Source organism: Scylla paramamosain, chromosome 6, assembly GCF_035594125.1.
Source record: "Scylla paramamosain isolate STU-SP2022 chromosome 6, ASM3559412v1, whole genome shotgun sequence".
NCBI classification, from domain to species: domain Eukaryota; kingdom Metazoa; phylum Arthropoda; class Malacostraca; order Decapoda; family Portunidae; genus Scylla; species Scylla paramamosain.
The window spans coordinates 19366193-19387393 of NC_087156.1; the positions used below are offsets into that span (position 1 = coordinate 19366193).

At 41.6% G+C, this 21201-nt stretch overlaps 2 protein-coding genes across 7 annotated transcripts in view; both read left to right on the plus strand.

Annotated features, from left to right (window-relative positions):
* Window positions 1–1961: 1961 nt before the first annotated feature.
* Window positions 1962–11687, plus strand: LOC135101360 (uncharacterized). 3 transcript variants are annotated; one of them, XM_064005237.1, is made up of 13 exons: window positions 1962–2141; window positions 2795–2999; window positions 4558–4776; window positions 4970–5153; window positions 5398–5481; window positions 5687–5884; window positions 6076–6230; window positions 6619–6743; window positions 6968–7075; window positions 7393–7525; window positions 8003–8118; window positions 8481–8561; window positions 10102–11687. In XM_064005237.1, exons 2-4 carry the CDS (start codon window positions 2981–2983, stop codon window positions 5047–5049), a joined length of 318 nt encoding a protein of 105 aa, XP_063861307.1. In that variant the 5' UTR covers window positions 1962–2141; window positions 2795–2980; the 3' UTR covers window positions 5050–5153; window positions 5398–5481; window positions 5687–5884; window positions 6076–6230; window positions 6619–6743; window positions 6968–7075; window positions 7393–7525; window positions 8003–8118; window positions 8481–8561; window positions 10102–11687. The 3 variants fall into 3 exon arrangements, with proteins under 3 accessions (XP_063861307.1, XP_063861308.1, XP_063861309.1); XM_064005238.1 differs by lacking the exon at window positions 10102–11687 and having other exon boundaries at window positions 8003–8210; window positions 8481–9475; XM_064005239.1 differs by lacking the exons at window positions 2795–2999; window positions 4558–4776.
* A 1291-nt stretch (window positions 11688–12978) lies between these two features.
* Window positions 12979–21201, plus strand: part of LOC135101358 (uncharacterized) — a 73912-nt gene continuing 65689 nt past the window's right edge. For all 4 annotated transcript variants that reach the window (XM_064005229.1, XM_064005230.1, XM_064005228.1 and 1 more), the window contains exon 1: window positions 12979–13174. The gene's annotated coding sequence lies outside the window, so the exon portion shown is untranslated. The remainder of the gene's footprint in view (window positions 13175–21201) is intronic.

The following is a 21201-nucleotide window of genomic DNA, read 5'->3' on the forward strand; positions in this document are numbered from 1 at the left end:
ATTATAACAACATCAACAACAACAACAATAACTACTACTACTACTACTACTACTACTACTACTACTACTACTACTACTACTACTACTACTACTACACTACTGCTGCTACTACTACTGCCACTACTACTACTATTACTGCTACTACTACTACTACTACTAATAATAATAATAATAATAATAATAATAATAATAATGAGAAAAATTAACGACTCAGAAGACCTAACTTCATAAAAGCTATTTTAACTAGAGAACTGATATGAAGTTTCCAGTATAGATAAATAACATACCGAGGATGTTCATTGTAGAAGAGGGACACAGGTGAGTATCATTGGAGAAGAAAGCTGTTTGGAGTTGATAGATGGAGGAATTGAGTTTTTCAGGCATTGAATAATACTAAGTTTGTTCTGCCATAATCAGAAATTTCTGAGAGACCAAGTCAGGTGTCCTGTGGCTTCCCTGCGTGAGCTGTTTAAAAAAAAGGTGAAATAATTTTCAACCTAAAAATTTATATCTGTCTGATAATAAGGATATGTTCCTTACTTTAAGAAGAACCATTGTATATGTGTAAAATATTCTTTCGAATTCTTAGGAGTGGTGTGTAGATATTTATCATATTTCACTCTTAAAAGAAATTTACAAAGTGTAAAAACGCTTAATTGATTATTATATATTTTTATATGAATGTTTTTTTTTTGTTTTTTTTTTACTTTTCCTGGTTCAACATTCTGTAATTTTGAAGGAAATTTTTATGTACATTTTTTTCCGTTTTTTTCCGTTTTTTTTTTTTTTCATATGTCCTGACCTTAATAAAAAAAAAAAAAAAATGAAAGTTAAATTTTTAAAATCTTTCTCCTCTTCCTCGTCCCTGGAGTGAAGCACAGGAGTGTCCGGAGGGGAAGGCGGGAGGTCAAGGTTCCCAAGACAGGCCATTGTTTGTCTTTCATCCACCTTTTATGTCATAATTGATAAAAAGTTACTTTTTGTTTGCTTAAGAGAGCAAAAGCAGGTAGCTACAATAGAGGGGAAAGGAAAATGGTCGTCCAAAACCTCCACTCATTCCTCTTCATAATCTTTTTACTTCTTTTCCTTTTCCTTTTCCTCTTCCTCCTCCTCCTCCTCCTCCTCCTCTTGCTGCTGTTGCTGCTGCTATAGTTCCTCTTTTCTAAGAATTTCATGCTAAAAATCTCATGATAAACTCTTTTCTTACTTTTTTAATATAGCTGTATTTAATTATTTTCTTGCATTTAGAACAAAGTAAATCAACCTAGGAAGTCATGGTGAATCCCAAGGAAACTAAAAGTCTGCAGTTCTCTTTTCTCTCTTGGTGAATCCTCGCCCTTCCTCAGTGTGAAAGGCCACGGCGGAGGCGGTGGAGAGGACCTGAGGCACCACCGCCAGACGCCGAGGCCATTCTTTCATTTACTCCTTTTAATCAATATCGTGTTAGGGAATTCAACCAAGAATAACTATAAAGTACAAGTGAACAAGACACCAAACCTTTGGAATACAAGTGAACCTAATAAAATAGTTAGAACTGTATAAAACTAGAGATTTTTTTTTTTACTGAAAACATCACAAGGTACAGTAAAAAAGAATAAAGTTTTTGTTGTTTGTATGATATCGCTGAGGGCTTTTTTTTATGTTAGAGCGACACTGGCAAAGAACAACAACAAAAAGTTCATAAAGCTGTGACATGTCTCATAGTTAAGGCAGATGCTTATCATAACTTAGCACGTCATTCATTCATAAACGTCTGCTATATGTAGCGCTTACTTAATTTCAAATACCAAAAGACATTGTGAAACCTGTTGTTAATACTAATTTGTAGCCTTTATAAATATTTCCTTTACTTTCATGCAGTTGGAGAAGAGACTCATCGGATAAAATAATAATCTAATCTTTGGAATACGTAAATGCGATCCCGTGGAAGCGCCTCAGTTAGCTCAGTATAAACACGGTTTTCGAGAAGAGATCGGTGGTGGTGTTACCACGACCTGGCACGTTTCAACCACCTGTCATCTGTCTTCCTGAAGGAGACTAGCCAGCTGCCACGCCTGTGATAGCCTCGTAGGACTTCAGCAAGGCTCATAAGGATCATTAGATCTTCATGGCCCTAGCAACACCAAGATGAGGTGCTTGAGGTGAGGGGAGGGGTGTGACGCTGATGAGGAAGGATACAGATGAATGAAAGAATCAATAGGGAGAAAGTGGAGAAAAGTGTGAAAAAGCTGAAGAATGGGAAAGCTGCGGGACCAGGTGAGATACTCTATGGGAAGTATAAAAATGGAGGGGAGGTGATGATTGATATTTAACCAAGTGTGGGAAGAGGAGAGAATGCCGAGAAAGTGGAATTATTTCAGAGTGACACTGTTGTATAAGGGAGGATAGAAGAGTAAAAATGAGCTGAAAGATTACTGGCCATTTACATTAATGAACAGATTAGGTAGAGTTATCAGTGCAGTGTTCAGTGAGAGAGCTGCAGTGTTAGGTAAAAAACATTATAGATTTCATGTGAGCAGGAGAGCAGAGGATAATGTTTGTAGTGGATGAAATGATTGAAAGGAAGAAGGATGGAAATAAATTGTACTAGAATTTCTAGACATAGATAAAGTTTATAATAGGGTGAATAGAGAAATGCTAGGTAGAGTCTTATAAAAGATTGGGTTGAGGATTAAATGCATCAGGAGCAGCAGATAAGGAAGGACAACCGTGGATGTACAGATGGCGAGGTTTAAGATTTTTACAGCCATAATACTGTATGAAATTATTTTCCCTACTTATCTACTGCTTTCAGTCTTGCAGCACAGCAGTCATGTTTCGAAGCTCATACGTGGAACACCGAAATGGTGGCAAGTTCAGACTACTTGCCGGATTTATTAACAATAGATGAAGAGGAATGAGAATATTATTTTGAGGCAGATTGTTCAGTGCTGAGGGACAACTTGGAGGGTTATCAGCAGCTGCTCAAGCTGCAGGCTCAATGTGGCAAGGCAATCAAGGTGAGGAGAATGTACAGGTGCTCTTAAATTATGTTTGAGAATAGTATATGTAGCTGTTTTTTTTATATATTTTTTTTTTATTTATTTATTTTTTTGTGTGTGTGTGTGTGTGTGTGTGTGTGTGTGTGTGTGTGTGTGTATGTATGTATGTATGTATGTGTGTGTGTGTGCGCGCGTGTGAGGATGTGGATAGGGCCCATAAAACTGTCCCTTTCAGCTTGGGCCAACAGGGCTAAGGGTGTAAAAGATGTGCATGTAACTGTGGGGTGCTTTGTCTGGGCCATCCTGTATGAGATTGCCAGGCTGATGTATAGATAGATTTTCTTTTATCTGTTGACTTACTTTTATTTTTTTATTTATTTTTTTATTTTTTTATTTTCCATAATGTTCATCCTTAGAGAATGTATGTTTGCACATTATTTTCTTCTCTTATTCTTTCTTGCTCTAATTTACTGGCATGACTTTATAGATAATCAATTTTTGTACATAATTCTCATGGTGTTATTGCAAAACCTACATTCATGTCCCAGCATTGTTTGGGGAAATGTTTCTTTCTTGCTTCTCAGGTTGTGAAGTAAGGTCTTCCACTAAACCCCTCGTATCACTCTTACATAAACATTTGTGATATGCAGGGAATGTGAAGACGTACTTTGAATTTGCATGTTCTTGACCAAATTACAAGATTAGAAGACTTGAGACTTTTACATACAGTAATAATGATATTGTTATGCCTACATTTGCAAAGACCATAAAAAGTCTCCCACCCATGCTGACCGTGCAACGAGGCCTGGGGTCTTTCTGGACAACAGCTCAGCCAGACTATCCTGGACAACACGCTCACAAACATACTGTGATGAATTCTCCATGGTTTCAAAACCAGGTATTTACTGGTTGAAAGTATTTTTTACCTACTGAAGACACTGGAGTGCAGTACGTAATAGTGGAGTATATTAATGTCTATGAAACCAAAGATTTAGTTTATCTCAAGAAAAATGTTATAAGTGTGACACGACGTGCTGGTTTTCAAGCCTCAGCTTAGAGAGTTTGTGGTGTGTGTGTGTGTGTGTGTGTGTGTGTGTGTGTGTGTGTGTGTGTGTGTGTGTGTGTGTGTGTGTGTGTGTTGCCCATGATAATTTGGCTGAGCCGTCATCCAGTCCTTGTCAAAGGGTCAGTGTGGAAGTTGAACACTTTTTGTGGTCTTCAACTGTACATGGTGTCTTTTAACATCTGACTCATGATAGATATAGAATCAGTAGGCTTATATACATTTGCATCCTACCTGCTATCTCCTATGGCTTGCTTGTGCTGATTTAATGAAAGCAATGAGCAGGAAGATATAGACATTTATACAAATATTGTCTTAATTTGATGGAAGCAGTGAGTAGGAAGATATATAATCCCATATGTAAATGTTGTGCTGAGTTGGGGAATATTGTCAAAGAAAAATGTTAGTTCCTTTATGAGCAACCAAAGGTTTATTATTAGCACATTTTTTTAGGAGCTTTGCATATCTTTGGTACCACCACTTATACAGTACTTGTATTAATGACTACTGCAGACAATGTAGCATTCAGAAATAACCAAAGCAACTTACCTGAACTCAGGGACTCAACAACAAGAAAATTTATGACCAGCTGCCTCTTGGTGACTGTTGTTTTCACAACCTCAATGATTCTGTTGGTGCTGGACACAGGTTCAGCAACTGCTGACACAAGAGTGGATCAGGAGTGCTTTCAACACTCAGCACATCATTCACAATTTGGCAGGAACTGGACAGGTAGGATTGGATAAGAATGAGAAACCTTGGAGAACATTTATTACAGCATTCACTGTTTAGCAGGAACTGGACAGGCAGGATTTGATTAAAATTATTAAATTAGATATCACTTAGTACATTGTTCACAATTTACAAAAACTGGATTAAACTTTAGACATTATTCACAATTTAATAATTTTCCAATCTCCTTCAGGAAGGTTTTCACAGCATGCCTCTCCCTCGGGAATCTGCTCGCTGAGATACTGCATGACCACAAGCTGGACCATTTCCTGACCTTGGTGGTGACATGTTACTGGCCACACACCCTGACCAGCACTATGAGAGTGCATGACACCATTAGAACCCACTGGGTCTCTGCACAGCAGCTCACAGTGCAGGTGCTGTGTGCCTCTGCTGTGTTTGGAATTAATTGAAGTTGAAGTGTATCATAACACTTGGGAAAAAAATTGCTGATCCATTGCAGAAGTTTCATAACACTTGAAAAATTGCTGAAATTGCTGATCCATTAGAAGTCAATGCTTGAAAAAATTGGTGATCCATAGTAGAAGTTTCATAACACTTCAAAAAGTTAGTAATTCACTGTAGTAGGTTCTGATTGCACTATATTATTTTTTTTCTCAGAGCACCATTGATGGGGTGGACCTCTAGGCTCTGAGGCAGGTGGTGGTGCTCTTCTCTGGCCACCAGGCTTTTGATGCTTCCTTGGTAAAGACTTAGCGTGTGGGGTTGTTTGGAAATCTTAGCTCTTTGTCACTAGCTTAAAAGATATCTCTGGCAGTAATTGAAAAAAGAGATTATGGCACTGAAATTATGTTTATTGAAATTCATAGTCAACAGTTGCTTCTTGTTAGTCTAGGAATATATTGTCAATAGTTTTCAGACCACAAGTTGATGAATCATTTCTCTCCAGGTGTTCCAAGAGTCAGTGCTGGTGCCAGACAAATGCAGACTGCCTTACTGAATGACATAATTCTGTCCAAGGGCTACCTGACCACCTCCACCCATCAAACCTTCACCCTGAATGAGACCATCCTTCTCCAGCCACATTGAGATGTGAGGACTTGTCAACTCATGGAACCTTCCTCGGGAATGGAACCAAATCTTGCTGGTAAGCTACTTGGGAGGATTTGGGACTGCTGGGGGGAGTATTTGGGTGATGGGGGAGGAGGGAGAAATAATGAGGAAGTATGATGGCTTTTCTTGTTTTTTTAAATATTATCCAATGCAGATATTCTTTCTCTATTAAATAATGTTTACAAGAAACATTTTTGATTTAACACACATCCCTTTCCACCACAGGCACCCAGAGCTTCAGCTGCCCCTGACGATGGCCTGGCTCAAGAGCATCTCTTGTGAATGGTGTGGATGTGGCACAGATGTACAGGAGTGCTTGGTTCGTGCATACCACCATACAACTCTCCGCCAGCGTGGCCTTTGGGTGGACTGTGGTGAAGGTGAGAATGCGGAAATGTTTCTTCAGATCTACTAGTATCCAATTTTTCTCCAGTTTTAATAGAGTCTTTTTCTCATATTCAATTTTTCCTTACAAATTTCAATAGAATATTCCTGTGGTATTAAACTTTCCTCAAGCATCAATGAAATATTGCTTTTGGACACAGCATGAATGGGCTAGGCCATGTTATAAAGTGAAATTTACCTTGTAAGGAGGCAGACCAAAGTTAAGCTAAGCATCTAATAGTACTTAGGCCTGAGACATAGGTACTGAGCTGGAATCTGTAGAGTAGTCAGGCTGAATGGCTGTAGAGTGACTGCTTTATGTCGTAGCTGGGGTGTAACTGACTGCACTGGGAGGAAGGTCTTCACGACATGTCTCACCCTCAGGAACCTATCCGCTGAGACACTGGATGGCTGCATGCTGGACCATTTCCTGGCAGTTGTGGTGACACATAACTGGGAGGTTGGAACTGTTTGGTCCTGAATCCTTGCTGGTTCAACCATTCATTAAGGTGGGTTGTTAAACTTTAATTGTCAATAATGTCCATCTGTTGGAATATATTTCTGACTTCCTTTAGTGTCAAACTTTTCCCCAAGTTCTGATGGTATATTCCTCTAGTTCTGAACTTTTTCCCAAGTTTTAGTAGAATATTTCTCTAGTAAATTTTTCATTCAAGTTTTAATGGAATATTCATCTAATATACAAGTCTTAATAGAATATTCCTCTTGCTTCCAGCAAGCTGCCTTCCCCTAGAGCACCATTGATAGCCTGGATGCCCACAACACGCACAGCATAGCCAGCGCTGCCCAGGATGGCTTCAGGAACATTTTTGTGCAGTCTGAAGTAAGATGAATGAAAGAGTTTTTTTAGCAAGATGATGATCTTGGCTAATACAGATATCTGATTGTCTTGGCAAGTAATGTTAGTAAAAAATGTTATCTGAATTTAATGTTTTGGGTAGTAAAGGGATCCAGTTTTATTTTAGTGTTGAGCAAGTAAAGATATCTGATTTTATTTTAGTGTTTTGGCTAGTAAAGATATCTGACTATCTTGGCAAGTAATGTTCTCTGATTTCAGTGATTTGGGTATTGAAGATGTCTGCTTTGATTTTAATAATTTGGCTAGTATGTGTAAACGTGGACTTACTGTATTCTTTCTAGGCTGATTATGAGAGGATCTGCCATCCCATTGCCAAGCTGTACAAAGAGTGGGTCATGCATGTATGAGGCAGATTGCCGCATTGTGCATGGCAGCCTCCCACTCCCTGCTGTGCCCCATGAGTCCATCTCTTATGTGAGTCATATCTGGGATAATTGTTTAACTATTGCTCCTTATTTTTAAAGAGAAATTTCTTAAAATTATTGGCTATGGAACTTTGTGTATTGCTTGTAAAGTAGATTTTTTTTTTTAAGTAATGTTTATTGCTTTATAATATTAATACAAGAATTAATATAACATTTCCATTTTCTAGTAAAGGCTGTTGAGCCGTAGCTCCTACAGACTTATTTGAGTTAAACCATTGTCATAAAGAGAGTAATCATGCTTTAATGTGAATGATCGTTTTCAAAGATGTGTGTGTGTGTGTGTGTGGTGCTGGATTAGGACAACAAAAGTAATAAAAATAAAGGCCCACTGAGGTGCCAGTCCCTAAAGAAGAAAGCCAAATGGATTATCCAAAATTAGAGTAAACCAGATGCTTTTCATGAATTATTAAAATGTTTGTCATCAACTTTTCTTTGTTCAAATCTGAATCCCAACTCTCCTTGACAGGCATTCACCACCACCATCCTCCTGTGAGCTACAAGGGTGTCTGCCACCTGGACTCCTTGACTTGGCAGGATAACAACCTGGGTCAACACTTCCACCAGCTGTAGGATGAAGACGAGGTAAATGATGATAGGTTGTCTGTCTTCCATCACTCCAATCAACAGGAAGAACATGCATCCTAACAGACACTCCTCTTGCTAAAAGATTGCAGGTTGTGTGGGGATTCATGGGTGTCCTACCTGTAAAGATGCCTTGGTTATCCCTGTATATGATCTCAAAATGTATTAAAAAATGCTTTGCAAAATCTCGGGGAGAACATGCAGATTAACACAGAATGGCTATCCTACTGAAAGATTTGAGCCTGTGTAGGGATTCATAGGGGTCATTGCCTTGCTGGATAGATGTTTTTGTTATCCTACATGTCCTACTTGTATGATCTCAAATCCTCAGTCAAGGTGGTTGTCTGTCTTCCTCCCCTCAGATGTTGGTGGCCGTGGCTGCATCGCCCTTCAACAACACATGTGAACAAACCAGCACCACAATCTTTACATCTAGCATTCAGGTGAGGAATCTGGACTGTGTTATTATCCATAACTGACTGTCTTCAGCCTCTCTCTCACCACCGTTGTCTTCTACCGCTATTTTCATGCTAACTGCTCTTCTGATCTTGCTAACTCCATGCCTCCCCTCCTCCCATGGCCTCGCTGCACAAGACTTTCTTCTTTCTCTCACCCCTATTCTGTCCACCTCTCTAATGCAAGAGTTAACCAGTATTCTCAATCATTCATCCCTTTCTCTGGTAAACTCCGGAACTCCCTGCCTGCTTCTGTATTTCCACCTTCCTGTGACTTGAATTCCTTCAAGAGGGAGGTTCCAAGACACTTATTCATCAATTTTTGACTACTGCTTTGACTCTTTTATGGGACTGGCATTTCAGTGGGCATTTTTTTTTATTGGATTTTTGTTGCCCTTGGCCAGTGTCCTTCCTACATAAAAAAAAATAAAATTAAAGCTTAGTTCTCACAAAGCTAAAATTTCAAACAAAACATGGGAATTTCAGAGTAAAAATTTGAGATTTCTATAAACTTAACCCTTTGACTGCTGCTTGGTACATCTTTCCCTAATGACCAGTCACTCATGAGACATCTTTACTTGTTCTACAGCTGCATCCAATCTGAACTGGGAAGAAATTAAAATATGTATTCTCTTCCATTGCTGACTTTCTTGTAGATGCTTATAAAGACTTCATGTATTGCTTCTGGTGCTGTAATTGTTTCATTTTCCAGTGAAAGGGTTAAAAGACAAGAGATAAGTCATTCATTAAAGTGTTCCAATCATGTTATCAGCTAACCAGCATGAAGATTATTTAAAGAATACTAGTGAAAGTATAGCTTCATGCACCACACTAGAAAGATAAATATTGTTATTGAAAGCAAAGGTAATGTAAAATTTAATTTATATGCATAGTGTTCAACTCATTAGGTATGTCAGAGACTGGGAGAGAGTATGTATATCACTGAAGATGGCTAAGCTGGCTCCTCACTGCTCCTGCATGGGCTGGATTATACTCTGCCCTACACTCTGTACACCAACACTCACCACTGGAACCTTGTGGCTACACTGCCTGTCCATGGTGAACTGAATAAGACTACTTTGGAAGATAGAGTGAAAGTTGTGTATAAGTGTTTGTAGGTCAGATTTGGTAGTGGATGTCATATGATAGTGGTATTAAAAGGGACAGGATGACTAAGTGAGTTCCTGAAAATTGTGTATAAGTGTCCAGATGCTGGAGTTGATAATAGATACTGTATAACTGTGGTATTGAAATGGCAAGATGACTACATAAGTTCTTGAAAATTGTGCATAAAGGTGGGTCTGGAGTTAATGGTAGTGAATCCTGTATAAAATGGTGTTAAAAGGGTAGGATGGTTAAAATGAGTTCCTCTTAAAAGGGCAAGATAACTAAGTAAGTTCTGAAAATTGTGCCTAAGGAAGTGTCTAGAATTAATGGTAGTGGACCCTGTGAAATGGTGTTAAAAGTGCAGGATAACTAAATTGATTCCTCTTCAAAGGACAGGACTACTAAATGTGTTCCTTTTCAGCTGGAGGTGTAGCGATGCATCAGATCTGTGGCACCATTCACCTGCTACGGGACTACACCAATATCACCACCTACATACAGCTCGCCATTCCCACCATCAGTAAGGGAGGTGTTAGGTAGCTCTTTGCCCCATTCACCATCACTTCTTGTCAGGGACCTCTACACTACTTAAAGGTGTTCAGGGAGGTAGACAGCACTCACCACTGTGTTTCTGAGGTGGCACTTCCAATGCTTCATGCTGATCTGATGGTGTTCTTCGCCAGCAGTGGGCGCTCACCTGGCTGTAGTAACCATGCATTATGTTTACATCCCTGTTATAGTCTCTTCCACAGGTTAATTGACCTTATATTCTTTCTCAGGTGAATTGACTATTTATTCTTCTCGGGTAAATTTACTACTGATCCTAAACATTTACTAATTAAAATTCTGAAGCCTGACTTGCTTGGCTTTATACTGTCATGTGTTCTTTTCTGGGGTAAATTTATCTTCCTATTCATTGTAAACATTGACTAATTAGAATTTTGAACCATGACTCACTTGGTTTCCTAGTTTTACAGTAGTTAATCTTTAATAGGTAAATTGATGCTTAATCTTTCAAGTGCTAACTTGCTTGGTTTTCTAGTTTTATATAGGGTGATTTTTAAAAAGTTTCTAATTGTGAGTAAATTGATGCTAGATCTCTCGGGTTCTATCACTGACTTCCTGCCCATCTTTCATTCCTACCCATCCTTCACTCTCATGTCAAAATTCTCTTCACTTACTGGCAAGATGTTCCGACTTGCTGCTGATCCTTCATGCCTAGCCATCCTTTACTACCTCTTTAAAACCTCTTTATTTACAGTTAAGATGTTGTTCTGCTGGGGTGAGGTTGAGGTGGCTGTGACAGTCACCTGGGTACAACACACTCAGGTGAGGCATCCTGGCCGACCCTTCTCTGACTACTACATCCTCCTGAGACACCACCACCCCTCCCATAACTATCCCTGCTGACCCCTACCCCCAGCCCTCCTCCACTCCTAAGCCATACACCACACAGACTAGTCAAACTAACTACAATCCGTATAGCACACCCTCTTCCACTTCAGATACTTATAATCTTTACACTACATCACATACCACTCCTGACCATTACAATCCAATCCCCACACCACACCCTCTTCCACTTTGATACATGCAGTCATTACTCCACCTCCCACACAATCTTTATGGCACATTCACTTCCACTTCTGATCTTTACAATCCTTACTTCAACTCCTCCACCTCTGACTCTTACAATCTCTACTCTACCTCCACACCTCTCCACACTACATTATATTCCATTCCTAATCCTTACACTGCATCCTACTCCATTCATAATCCCTATGCCACATCCTACTTCACTTCTGATCCCTACACCTCATCCTACTCCACTTCTGATCCCTACACTGCATCTTATTTAACTCCTGACCCTGACTGAGTTGACTTCCCAGTGCTATTTTAACATATCTTTCCACATCACCTTCCAATGAGTGCTAAATCGCCCATTATTGGTGATGGAATAGCATTTGTGTTTGCCTTGTGTTGAGGAATAAAAGCTTCAAGAAACAATTAGTATTACTGGATTGTGAGAGAGAACTGTGTATCCAGCTGTTGACACCAGTGATCCACATCTGATATATGTATGTGATAGGTAGTAAATGAATGTTGGTAAGATACTATGTGTAGTGATGAGGTGGCAAATATGCATGGGGTGGAAATTATGTGATGTATTTGTATCAGGAGGGATTAAGTGTGGATATGAGCTGAGGACAAGATGGTGTGTTTGTGGTGGGGGGGGGAGGGCGCATTGAAATGGTATGTGTATGTAGTGATGAGGTAGTCAAGTTGATTTGTATAGATATATGCAGTGGGTTATGCTTGTTTTCATACCATGGTTGGGATATGAGTGATGTGACTGCAGTATACTTTATAGATAGCAGTGACGGTTGCAGTGTGTGGTGTTGGAGATGTTTCCAGCCATGTTTTGTGTTGGAAACTTGCCATGTGTATTACATATATGTAGTGGTGGTATTGGTGAAGAGGATGTTGGGTGGGCCAGGGAGGTGATGAAGATGCATTGTGTTAAGAGTATAGTAATGTTTCGTGGATGGAGCACAAAAGTGGTGTATATATATATATATATATGTGTATAGTGATCACGTGCTAGGGAGGCTAAAAAATCCCAAATAGATACTCCAGTCAGGTTAATGGGCAATACTATTACAAGATGATAATAACTGAGAGATTAAGTGTATCTTTTGTAAGAGAAACTGAATAGAAAATATCAAAGGGGGTGGTGACTGAAGTGTGATATCAGTAACACTACGGCGGGCATGGTAACAAAGGTGTATTTGTATGTAGTGGAGTAATGATTTGTGATGCATGTGTGATGTAAGGCAGATGGAGACATTGCTCAGATTAGTGAGCGTGGTGGTGGTGCAAGACTTACTGTATTGAGGCAGAAGTGAGTTTCAAGCAGCCTTTACATCTGTTTGGTTTAACTGCATAAAAAATAAAAGAAAACTAGCAAGATGATTAATGAATACAAGCTACTTTATGAGGAAGTCAGCTGTGTTATGAAGGAAACTAAGTACATTAGAAAGAAAACTTTAGTGTGTGTGTGTGTGTGTGTGTTTACCCTGCATCTCTAAATGTCATGTGTGTGAATGGATAATTACATGAAGCTCATTGAAGTTTTCGTCATCCTCCCCACACCGATCACCACGAACACCACCACCATTATCATATTGCAGTGGCCAGACTATCATAAATAGAAGGAAAACAGGGAACAAAAAAAGACAAAAAAAGAGGGGGCAGAAATTCTGTAAACGGCACCTGCGACTCGAGGAGAGCAGCTGGCGAGCCCGTCAGTCGAGATCTGGCAGTCGTGGACGGCGGGTGGGTGTTGTTGGAGCACGGGGCGTCCAGTAAGAAGTCGCTAGTTTCCGAGCTATTTAAGTCTGTAAAACATTAAGCTCAGTGCAGAGGGATATTTCGAGGCCTGTTTTGTCAGTTTTGGATGTTACTGTGTGTGCAAGAGGAATACTGAATCCCAAGTAAGTACCTACCATCATTACCAGTTCTTTTGTTGTTGTTGTTGATGTGTACGTCTGTCCGTCTGCTTGCACGCATGTAAGTATCCATCAACTAGTGTTTTATGAGACGCGGAGCTCGCCCACCCGTCAAGCGGTGACCCCTATTCTATGTGACCTTAATAGTTAGTTACCCAGGCCTTCACTTTTCCCGGCCGCAGGATACCGCGAGCTTCGACACTCCATGATGCCCCGCTTCAACCCGTGCCAAGTACAATAATCTCACCTCTTTGCACGATATCTGGCCTCTCGATGCTCTCCTCGTTGGGTTCTTAATCTCCAGCAATTTAGTTCGAGTTACCCATAAGAGCGTTAAGAAAAAAAAAATGAGGTTCAAGGAGTTGCTAAATACTGCCATTGCAGGCTGCCCCTCTTAGCTCAGCGCTCCGGGTTCATGGGAGTTTAGTTATTATGTTCGGTTTTAGTGCAGCAGTAATCAATGGTCACAGGCCAGATCGGAGATTTTAATCACTAGTCGAGGAAGGTTTGGTCGAACCGTGTTGTTAGTGGGAGTAGTTATGACCAGATGATTACCTCCGCCTTGTAATATGGTTGTCGGACGCTCATCAGACTCGCAGTGTGCGCTCGCTCTTATGAAAGGTGATTATGCTGATCTGCTCTTTGTTTGGTAATAGCTTTTTCATTAATGACTTTAAGGTTATTTGTAATGATGCGCTTTTTATTGCTTCAAAGGTACTTATATGTCTATTTATTATAGTGAATGCGGTGTAATTTGTACGGAAAAAGGAACAAATGACTGAGTGACTCGAACCATTCAACAATATCCACTTTCCTTCTTTTCCCAGACGTATCGTATGTCTGTCATGATACACAATGCCTATGACTTATTTCACTTTCATTGTGTGCCTTCACGTATATGGTATTGTGTGTGTGTGTGTGTGTGTTTTATATATTTGTACCTACGTTTAATAAGCAATAGGTGGTTATAATAGGTGAGACGTGCAGCTAAATGACTTGGTACACAGTCCACCCAGTCTCACCACTTCTCTTTGTCTCGCGCTGCTGCTGCATTCAGTCTTGCAGCTTTTCATATGCCACACTACTTCTCAGTGTTGTCACTAACGCATCCCGGTTGTTGCAGATCTTCATCACGCGTAATACATAAAATAGGACACATAAAAAGGAACCAGGACGTTCTTATATATATTAATTTTATCAGTAACGCATCCTAATAGTTGTACATTTACTTTTTTTTATAATTTTTCAGGATTATACTAAACTCATGAGTTATTTTTCACTTCTGCCTTCGGTTTTATGAACATCTTGGTTGTGGCGGCATACTTGCGAAAAATACATTTTTTCTATGGTATCATTCATTGTTAACAAAAATATGCCTGAGATGTTGAGGTGACTAGATTTCTGAAGAGGATATATTATTTTCTTTTTCTATCCCCGGTTTTATTGATAACACCTTGGTAGTGGCCGGATACTCGTGATAAATGACCTATGCATCTTTTAAGGCGTCATGTGACCAGGGAGAGAAAAAAAAATCAAGGTAATGACGAGTTGATAAAACATACAAAAGATAGACACGAGAAAAAAAAAAAGTAAGAGTTTAAGAGTTCCCTGAAGAGGCATAAAACTTACGATGGATCAGGAGAAAAAATATATGAGAAAATGGAAACAACATTGAAAATCGTGATGCAGCCACGGCGCGCAAGGACCTGCATGTCATGTTGACTAATTGTGGCGGCCGCGACGAGGCAGCCTGATCAGCGGGGCGCGATAGCCAGACACTGGTGACTCTCCACTTCTTCAGCAGCCTCAACCAGTCCCCGAAGAAGTAATTACAAGGCAAAATAATATCCTGGTCTGTATCTTTATAGTTTTCTAATGTCACTGCAAAACGATTTAATTATTAAGAATGGCTCGTCTTTAGCTAGCAAGAATTCTCGGTGACTGATCAAAGGAACTACCTCTATCATTATGAACACAGTGGCATAAAGCTGTGCGCTGTGTTCTGAGTTCCCATTTGCTGTTTTAGGAATTTGTTGTAAGAAATTTTAATGTCGTGGTCTATATGTGTGCAGCTTTTTCTGTACGATCCTTCGTCACTGGCTAAAGAAACCATTACAAGAAGATATGTCATCCTCTTTTGTATAAATTTTAAAAGAATGCTGTTCATTAACTTTAAAGAATAGTTACAAGATAAATGAATGCCTTACTCTCTCGGTTAACTTTTTATAAATGCTCATTCATTACTCCCACCAAAAAAAAAAAAAAAAAAAGTTATTACGGCTGATAATCTGATTTGTCTGCATAATTCATCAAGATTGTCGCTCGTTCTTTTGAAAGCATTATAAATATCAGTTCCCTTGACTGTCTTCATGAGCCAAGGAACACACGGCGGGCCAGGCGTTGCCTCGGTCCAGGCACGTAACTCCTCAAGTGGGGTGCGGTTCATTTGCAGCACGAGTTCCCAACACCGGCGGAGCATGACGATTCCCCGCCCAAAGTACATAATTGTGGCTCTAGAAAACGAGTACCTGCCACACATTTTCTGATCCGCTAGATCCCCGCCGTAATATGTCAGGATTATTACAGTGAAAGGGAAAACTGCCTGGGAGGGAGTAGAATTTCCATTATTTCCAAGCATCTGAGGTATTATTCGCTGTGTCGCCGAAATGTTACTTTTAACCCTGTTTGTGTACCTGTGTGTGTGTGTGTGTGTGTGTGTGTGTGTGTGTGTGTGTGTGTGTGTGTGTGTGAACTTTGCCCAGGAGATGTGTATCAGTTGCAGATCCAAAGCTCTGTTGAATCTCGATGATATGTTGGCGAAGTGAGACCTTTATCAGCGTGTTCAAGGCCATGCAGTACACGTGTGACATCTCCAATGGACGTGAAGGATGTGCATACCTGTGTGTCTTTACTTTATGCCACGCCTCGCTGGCCACAAGGTCGTGACGCCCATCGTAAGATTATCAGCGCATTGACAAAGGCCCCTCGACGCAAATACAAACACTCGACTCGGACACACGGCATGACGAAAGCATAAATTGATTGAAGAGCCCTGTCATGATGCGCCGCTGGTGGTTCTCTTACCTGGTTCCCACGTAATAGCTAGAAAACCTCCATTTACCTGCAGCAGTCTTGTTAGCTGTGTAGTCACGTGAAGGTTATCATAGCACGTGCGTCGCTGTAATACTTGATCGAGGTGTTATTGGTGGTGTTGCACGTGGAGATGTTTGATCACTTGGCACTGTTAGGTTCGTGTTGTCTCGGGTTTGGCTTGTGGGTTTGGTCAATTAGCGTGTGTAGTGTAGTGGGTCGATCGATCAAATGCTTGTTTGCATTTGATCGACCCACTTGTTTTGTTATTTTGTTATTGCAAGACGAGGCGTAGGTTTAGTGTGTGTGTGTGTGTGTGTGTGTCGTTGTGGCTGAGTAGTCTACCAGTGTGAGAGGTGGTGGGCCGAGGAAGGAGTGTCATGGCGGCGAGGACTGACTCATACTGTACATATCGATTGCTTTGTTGCTCAAGTGGCAGAGCTCTCCCTCACACACACACACACACACACACACACACACGAAAACATTAAGCAACAGTTGGAGATCAATCTTAGGTGAAGACACACTCCTGAAAGTACATTACTCTCACGTAACGCAACACTGTAGTAGCACACGATATCTCCCTTCCTACTGAGAACTATTAACTGGAGTGTGAAAGATATTTGCTGCGGGAAATGTAAGTAATAACTAACAAAACCATTGAGGGTATTCTAAGATATATGTGGCATAAATCAGGCCGCATCTTGATCATATTCCACAACTTACATCTCACTATTATAACCTGGACAGTGATTTCTTAGTGCAGAGAAAGGTTGCAGATATCGAAGGTGCTGAAAAATTTACTATACAAAGATAGGTAACATCTAAATTTACAATCCCTCCAGAAAAAAAGTGAATTACGAGTGTAAGGGAACGTGATTGAAGTCTTCAAAATAGCAAAGGTTTTTTTTTTTTTTTTTTTTAACAGGTGATATGAGTAAGATTCTTCTAGTGAATCAGCATAGTGGAGACTCGGGATAGGGGTTCAGGTTAGGTAGATTTAGATAGGAGAAAGATATAAGAAAGAATCTGTTTGCAAATAAGGTAGTGAGTAAGTAGAACAGGCTTCTGGTAGTGAGTGGAAGCATGATAGAAAGCTTGAAGAGAAGGTTGGACAAATTTATGAGGGAGGATGACAAATGGCAGAATATGTATGTATAGAGCTTGTCATGTGATGGCTGGCTGGCATTATACATTCTCCTCATTGATATCCCCTTAAGTGATGCATGACGAGAGTCACATGAGTAACGCCGCGTGACGAAGTTGTGTTGTTGTTGTGACGGTGAACAGTTACCATGGAGACGGGGCAGGTGGGTCGGAGGGAGGGAGCGGAGTGTGTGCTGAGTGGTGGGGCAGGTGTTACGGGGAGGGCGGAAGGGCAGGGTCCTCTCCCTTGCCAGGTAAAGGAAGACAGACGCGGGCGTGGAGGAGGAAGGAAGGAATGTTGCCCCGCCATAACGTATCCGGCGGTGTGACGGCGGGTGGTCAAGGTGTCTGCAAGCCGTTGTCCGCCCGCCCGGGGAAGGAGGAGGGGACGGCGACGGGATGGGCTTTAAAACTCCAAGGTGTTGAGGTGTGTCCGGTGGAGCATTTCCTTCACGTCTGTGTCTTCCCAGTGTGTGATTGTCCTGATATTAATCTGTACGTAGGTGTATCAGGTCTGTTGGTCTGTTGCTTTCCCTGCTTGCCTGAATGTGTGGCTCGTTTCAACCAGTGTTCGGTGCTTCATTTTCACAAGTCGTCGTGCATTTTGTTCGTTTGCCGGTCGGGCAGGTTGTATCACCTTTCACCCACGCAAGTCGAGCGTCCGGTGTGGCGGGTGGCGGCCAGGTGTGGCGGTGGGGGGTGAAGGGTGGTGGTGGGGGTGCAGATGTGCACGTTATCACCTGCATCTTGGAGCACCACGGCCGCCTCCACACTCGGCCATGAACGCTAGCGGCCCGTTGCCCGTTTAGAAGCCGCGCCTCGTCTTGTATTGCGAGCACACCTGAGGCACCGCCATCGCTGCTACTTGATGTGCACATCCCGAGGTCTCTCTCCTTTGACCTTGACGCAGGTATACATGCTGCCACCCGTGCTGCTGCTAGTATGGTCAGCCCTGTCTTGCTATGGTCATCAGTAACTATGGTCAGCACTTACTTACGAACCGTGTCATCATTACAAATTAATTGCAGCCTGTGCTTTTTATTCCTGTGGCCGATGATATATCATGGCAAAAATGGCGATAACTCTGAGTTCATCCTCGCCTCGTCGTAGTGCTGAGCGGCAGTAGCTTCACCGCCACCTTAGTGCTGCGTCGGGGCGGTGTATCCTGGATGGAGGAGGCGGGGACAGCTTGTGGCGAGGCGCTGGCAGGACAGGAAATGCTTACACGGAGGTCAGGAAGAAGGGAAGGACGGAGGGGGGGTAGGTTAGTGCAGTGAAAGCGAATAAGGAAAAGAGGCAACAAAGGATTCTTTATTTTAACTAGGATTTTTTTGATCACGCAAGCGGCTTTACTTGCATATGTACGCTGTTCACGCCATTACGGTGTCATTCATTCGTGTTAACCGCCAGTGATCGTTTGTTGGTGTGTTAGCATGGTTGTGCTTTATGCGTGATAAGAAATGGGCGTTGTGTTGGCCGCTGTCTTTTTTCGTTACGGGAGGAAGGAGGGAAGGAAGGAAGCCATTGGCCCCGCGGAGGAAGGAAGGAAGGAAGGAGGGAACAGGTGGCGTCGGAGCGGCGGGTTGTGGCCTCCCCCATAATGACTAGCTCACGGCACATACACTGTTCCTTCGGGGAGAAAACCTGTCATTTCCTTATCCCGAGAAATATCATTACGATCCCTAAATTGTCGTAAAACTGGAGGGAATGCACTAGTGAAAAGCTCCGCCGTGCTCAGTTATGAGTGGCTATGCGTCGTCATGGCAACCAGAAGTCACACAAACCCCGGTAAGGTGACTCCAAATACGGTGGTCGCTATAAACATTAGTACAACTGTGGTTTGGTGGTTCCTATGAGCATTTTCCACTTATCTCTCTCTCTCTCTCTGGCCTGGAAAAAAAAAAAACTATGGAAACTGCCTCTGGCTTACTGCTGGTGGGCACGTCTGTGGTGGCGTGGAGGCGAGGCGCGCCTGGCCAGGAAGCTATTAGTTCTCCTATGAATGCTAAGCCAAGTGTCTTGAAGTCATGGTCCTCAGGGCGGACATGATGCAGTCTTTTACCTGACACTGAATAAAAAGTTGCCGCACACCTGGGTGTTGAGCGGATGTTAAAAGTTTAGTGCCTTTTTGAGTTATTTCAGAGTCAGGAATACTCATGATGCCTTGGGGGTTTTGGTTGTCGTGTTGCCGTGATCACAAGGGGCGCCTGGTGCTCCAAGAGACGCACGTGGTAGCATTCAACATAGATCTGCTTTGGGTAGGTTTGGACCAAAGAGGTTTGTTATGGTTCAGTTGTTTTATTTCCACGAGACAGGTGAAGCCCTCCTGGAGGAGGCGGAGTCGCTGCACGAGGTTTGTGCACCACCAACACAGGGTGTGCGCTCACTGATGCAAATCGTAAACAAATCTGTTTGAAAAATACAACGAATTATCAACACCACTTTCGTATGCAACATCATATGTTGTTATGTTGTTGTTGTTTTTTTTTGTGTGTGTCGTAGATCTTTACATAGAATAAAAAAATAAATAAGATGTTTACAAAAGCATACAAGATGAACAGTAACTGTGGGAGGAGGACGAGTCTGGAAACGGACACTTACAGCATTGCTTTACTCCGCCGGATGAGCAATTCGCTCGTGGCGATGATATTATGCAGCTTAGGTAATAAGCCTTCGTGACCTCATGAGATATAATATGACTGACTTTCGTCTACGATTTCACCGCGCGAGGACGCCTGGCATGTGACATTTTTTTTTCTTTTTTTTTCCATTCTCATGTTCAGTCAAGTGTTCAAGGTTGCTGCATGCTTGCACTACCACCCAAGCTAGTATATATATATATATATATATATATATATATATATATATATATATATATATATATATATATATATATATATATATATATATATATATATATATATATATATATATATATATATATATATATATATATATATATATACATACACATTTATTTATTTGGTTTGTGTGTGTGTGTGTGTGTGTGTGTGTGTGTGTGTGTGTGTGTGTGTATGTGTGTGTGTGTGTGTGTGTGTGTGTGTGTGTGTGTGTGTGTGTGTGTGTGTGTGTATGAGCGCGGGCGAGTGTGCCTTACCTTCATTGATAAGTTTCGGAAGATTAAGAAGAGTGAATTGGCGACGTGCTGGTAGTCTGTTCTCCTCAGACAACAAAAGGGCGTCGCCCCGCGGCAGGCACCACCCACTCACCTCAGGGCTTGGCTGTGGTGCATCCAGGACACATATTCCGGATGTTATACTTCCCCTCCCAAACGGGTTATCGCGAGGATGTCTTTTTCATCATCTGCATCTCCTCGCTTTGGCCTAGCCAGCCTACAACACTGCTGCCAGACAGGGGGCTCCCAAGGCGTCTCCTGCCAGCCACACGTAGGGACGAGTTCGGGGTGTTGAGCTCTCGTGATGCCTTAGGTACGGTGTGTTAATGGACCTTCATGCATGACAGCTTCCAGGGTTTCGTGGTATTACTTTCATTCATTATTCGAATACCAATCGTGGCTCGCAGAATTAAAATTTTATTCATATTTGAAAATTCATAGTTAGATATTTTGTGCTCCAAGCTGCGCATAGCGTTACTGTACTGCTTTGTCGTCATTAGACGCCTTCCCTTCATATAGGTACTCGTGACTAAATCCTGCAGGTTCGATGGTGATGTCGAGTCGGTATTCCATCCAACGTCTTTAAGTCTCCTGATGGTGTGGGGCAGCTGGCTCGGCTGTCCCACGGGACCTTTGCTCC

Coding starts and splice junctions, on each gene's coding strand:
- LOC135101360 (XM_064005237.1), top strand. Junction 4,777..4,969: donor ATTTGGCAGGAACTGGACAG/GTAGGATTGGAT, acceptor AATCTCCTTCAG/GAAGGTTTTCACAGCATGCC.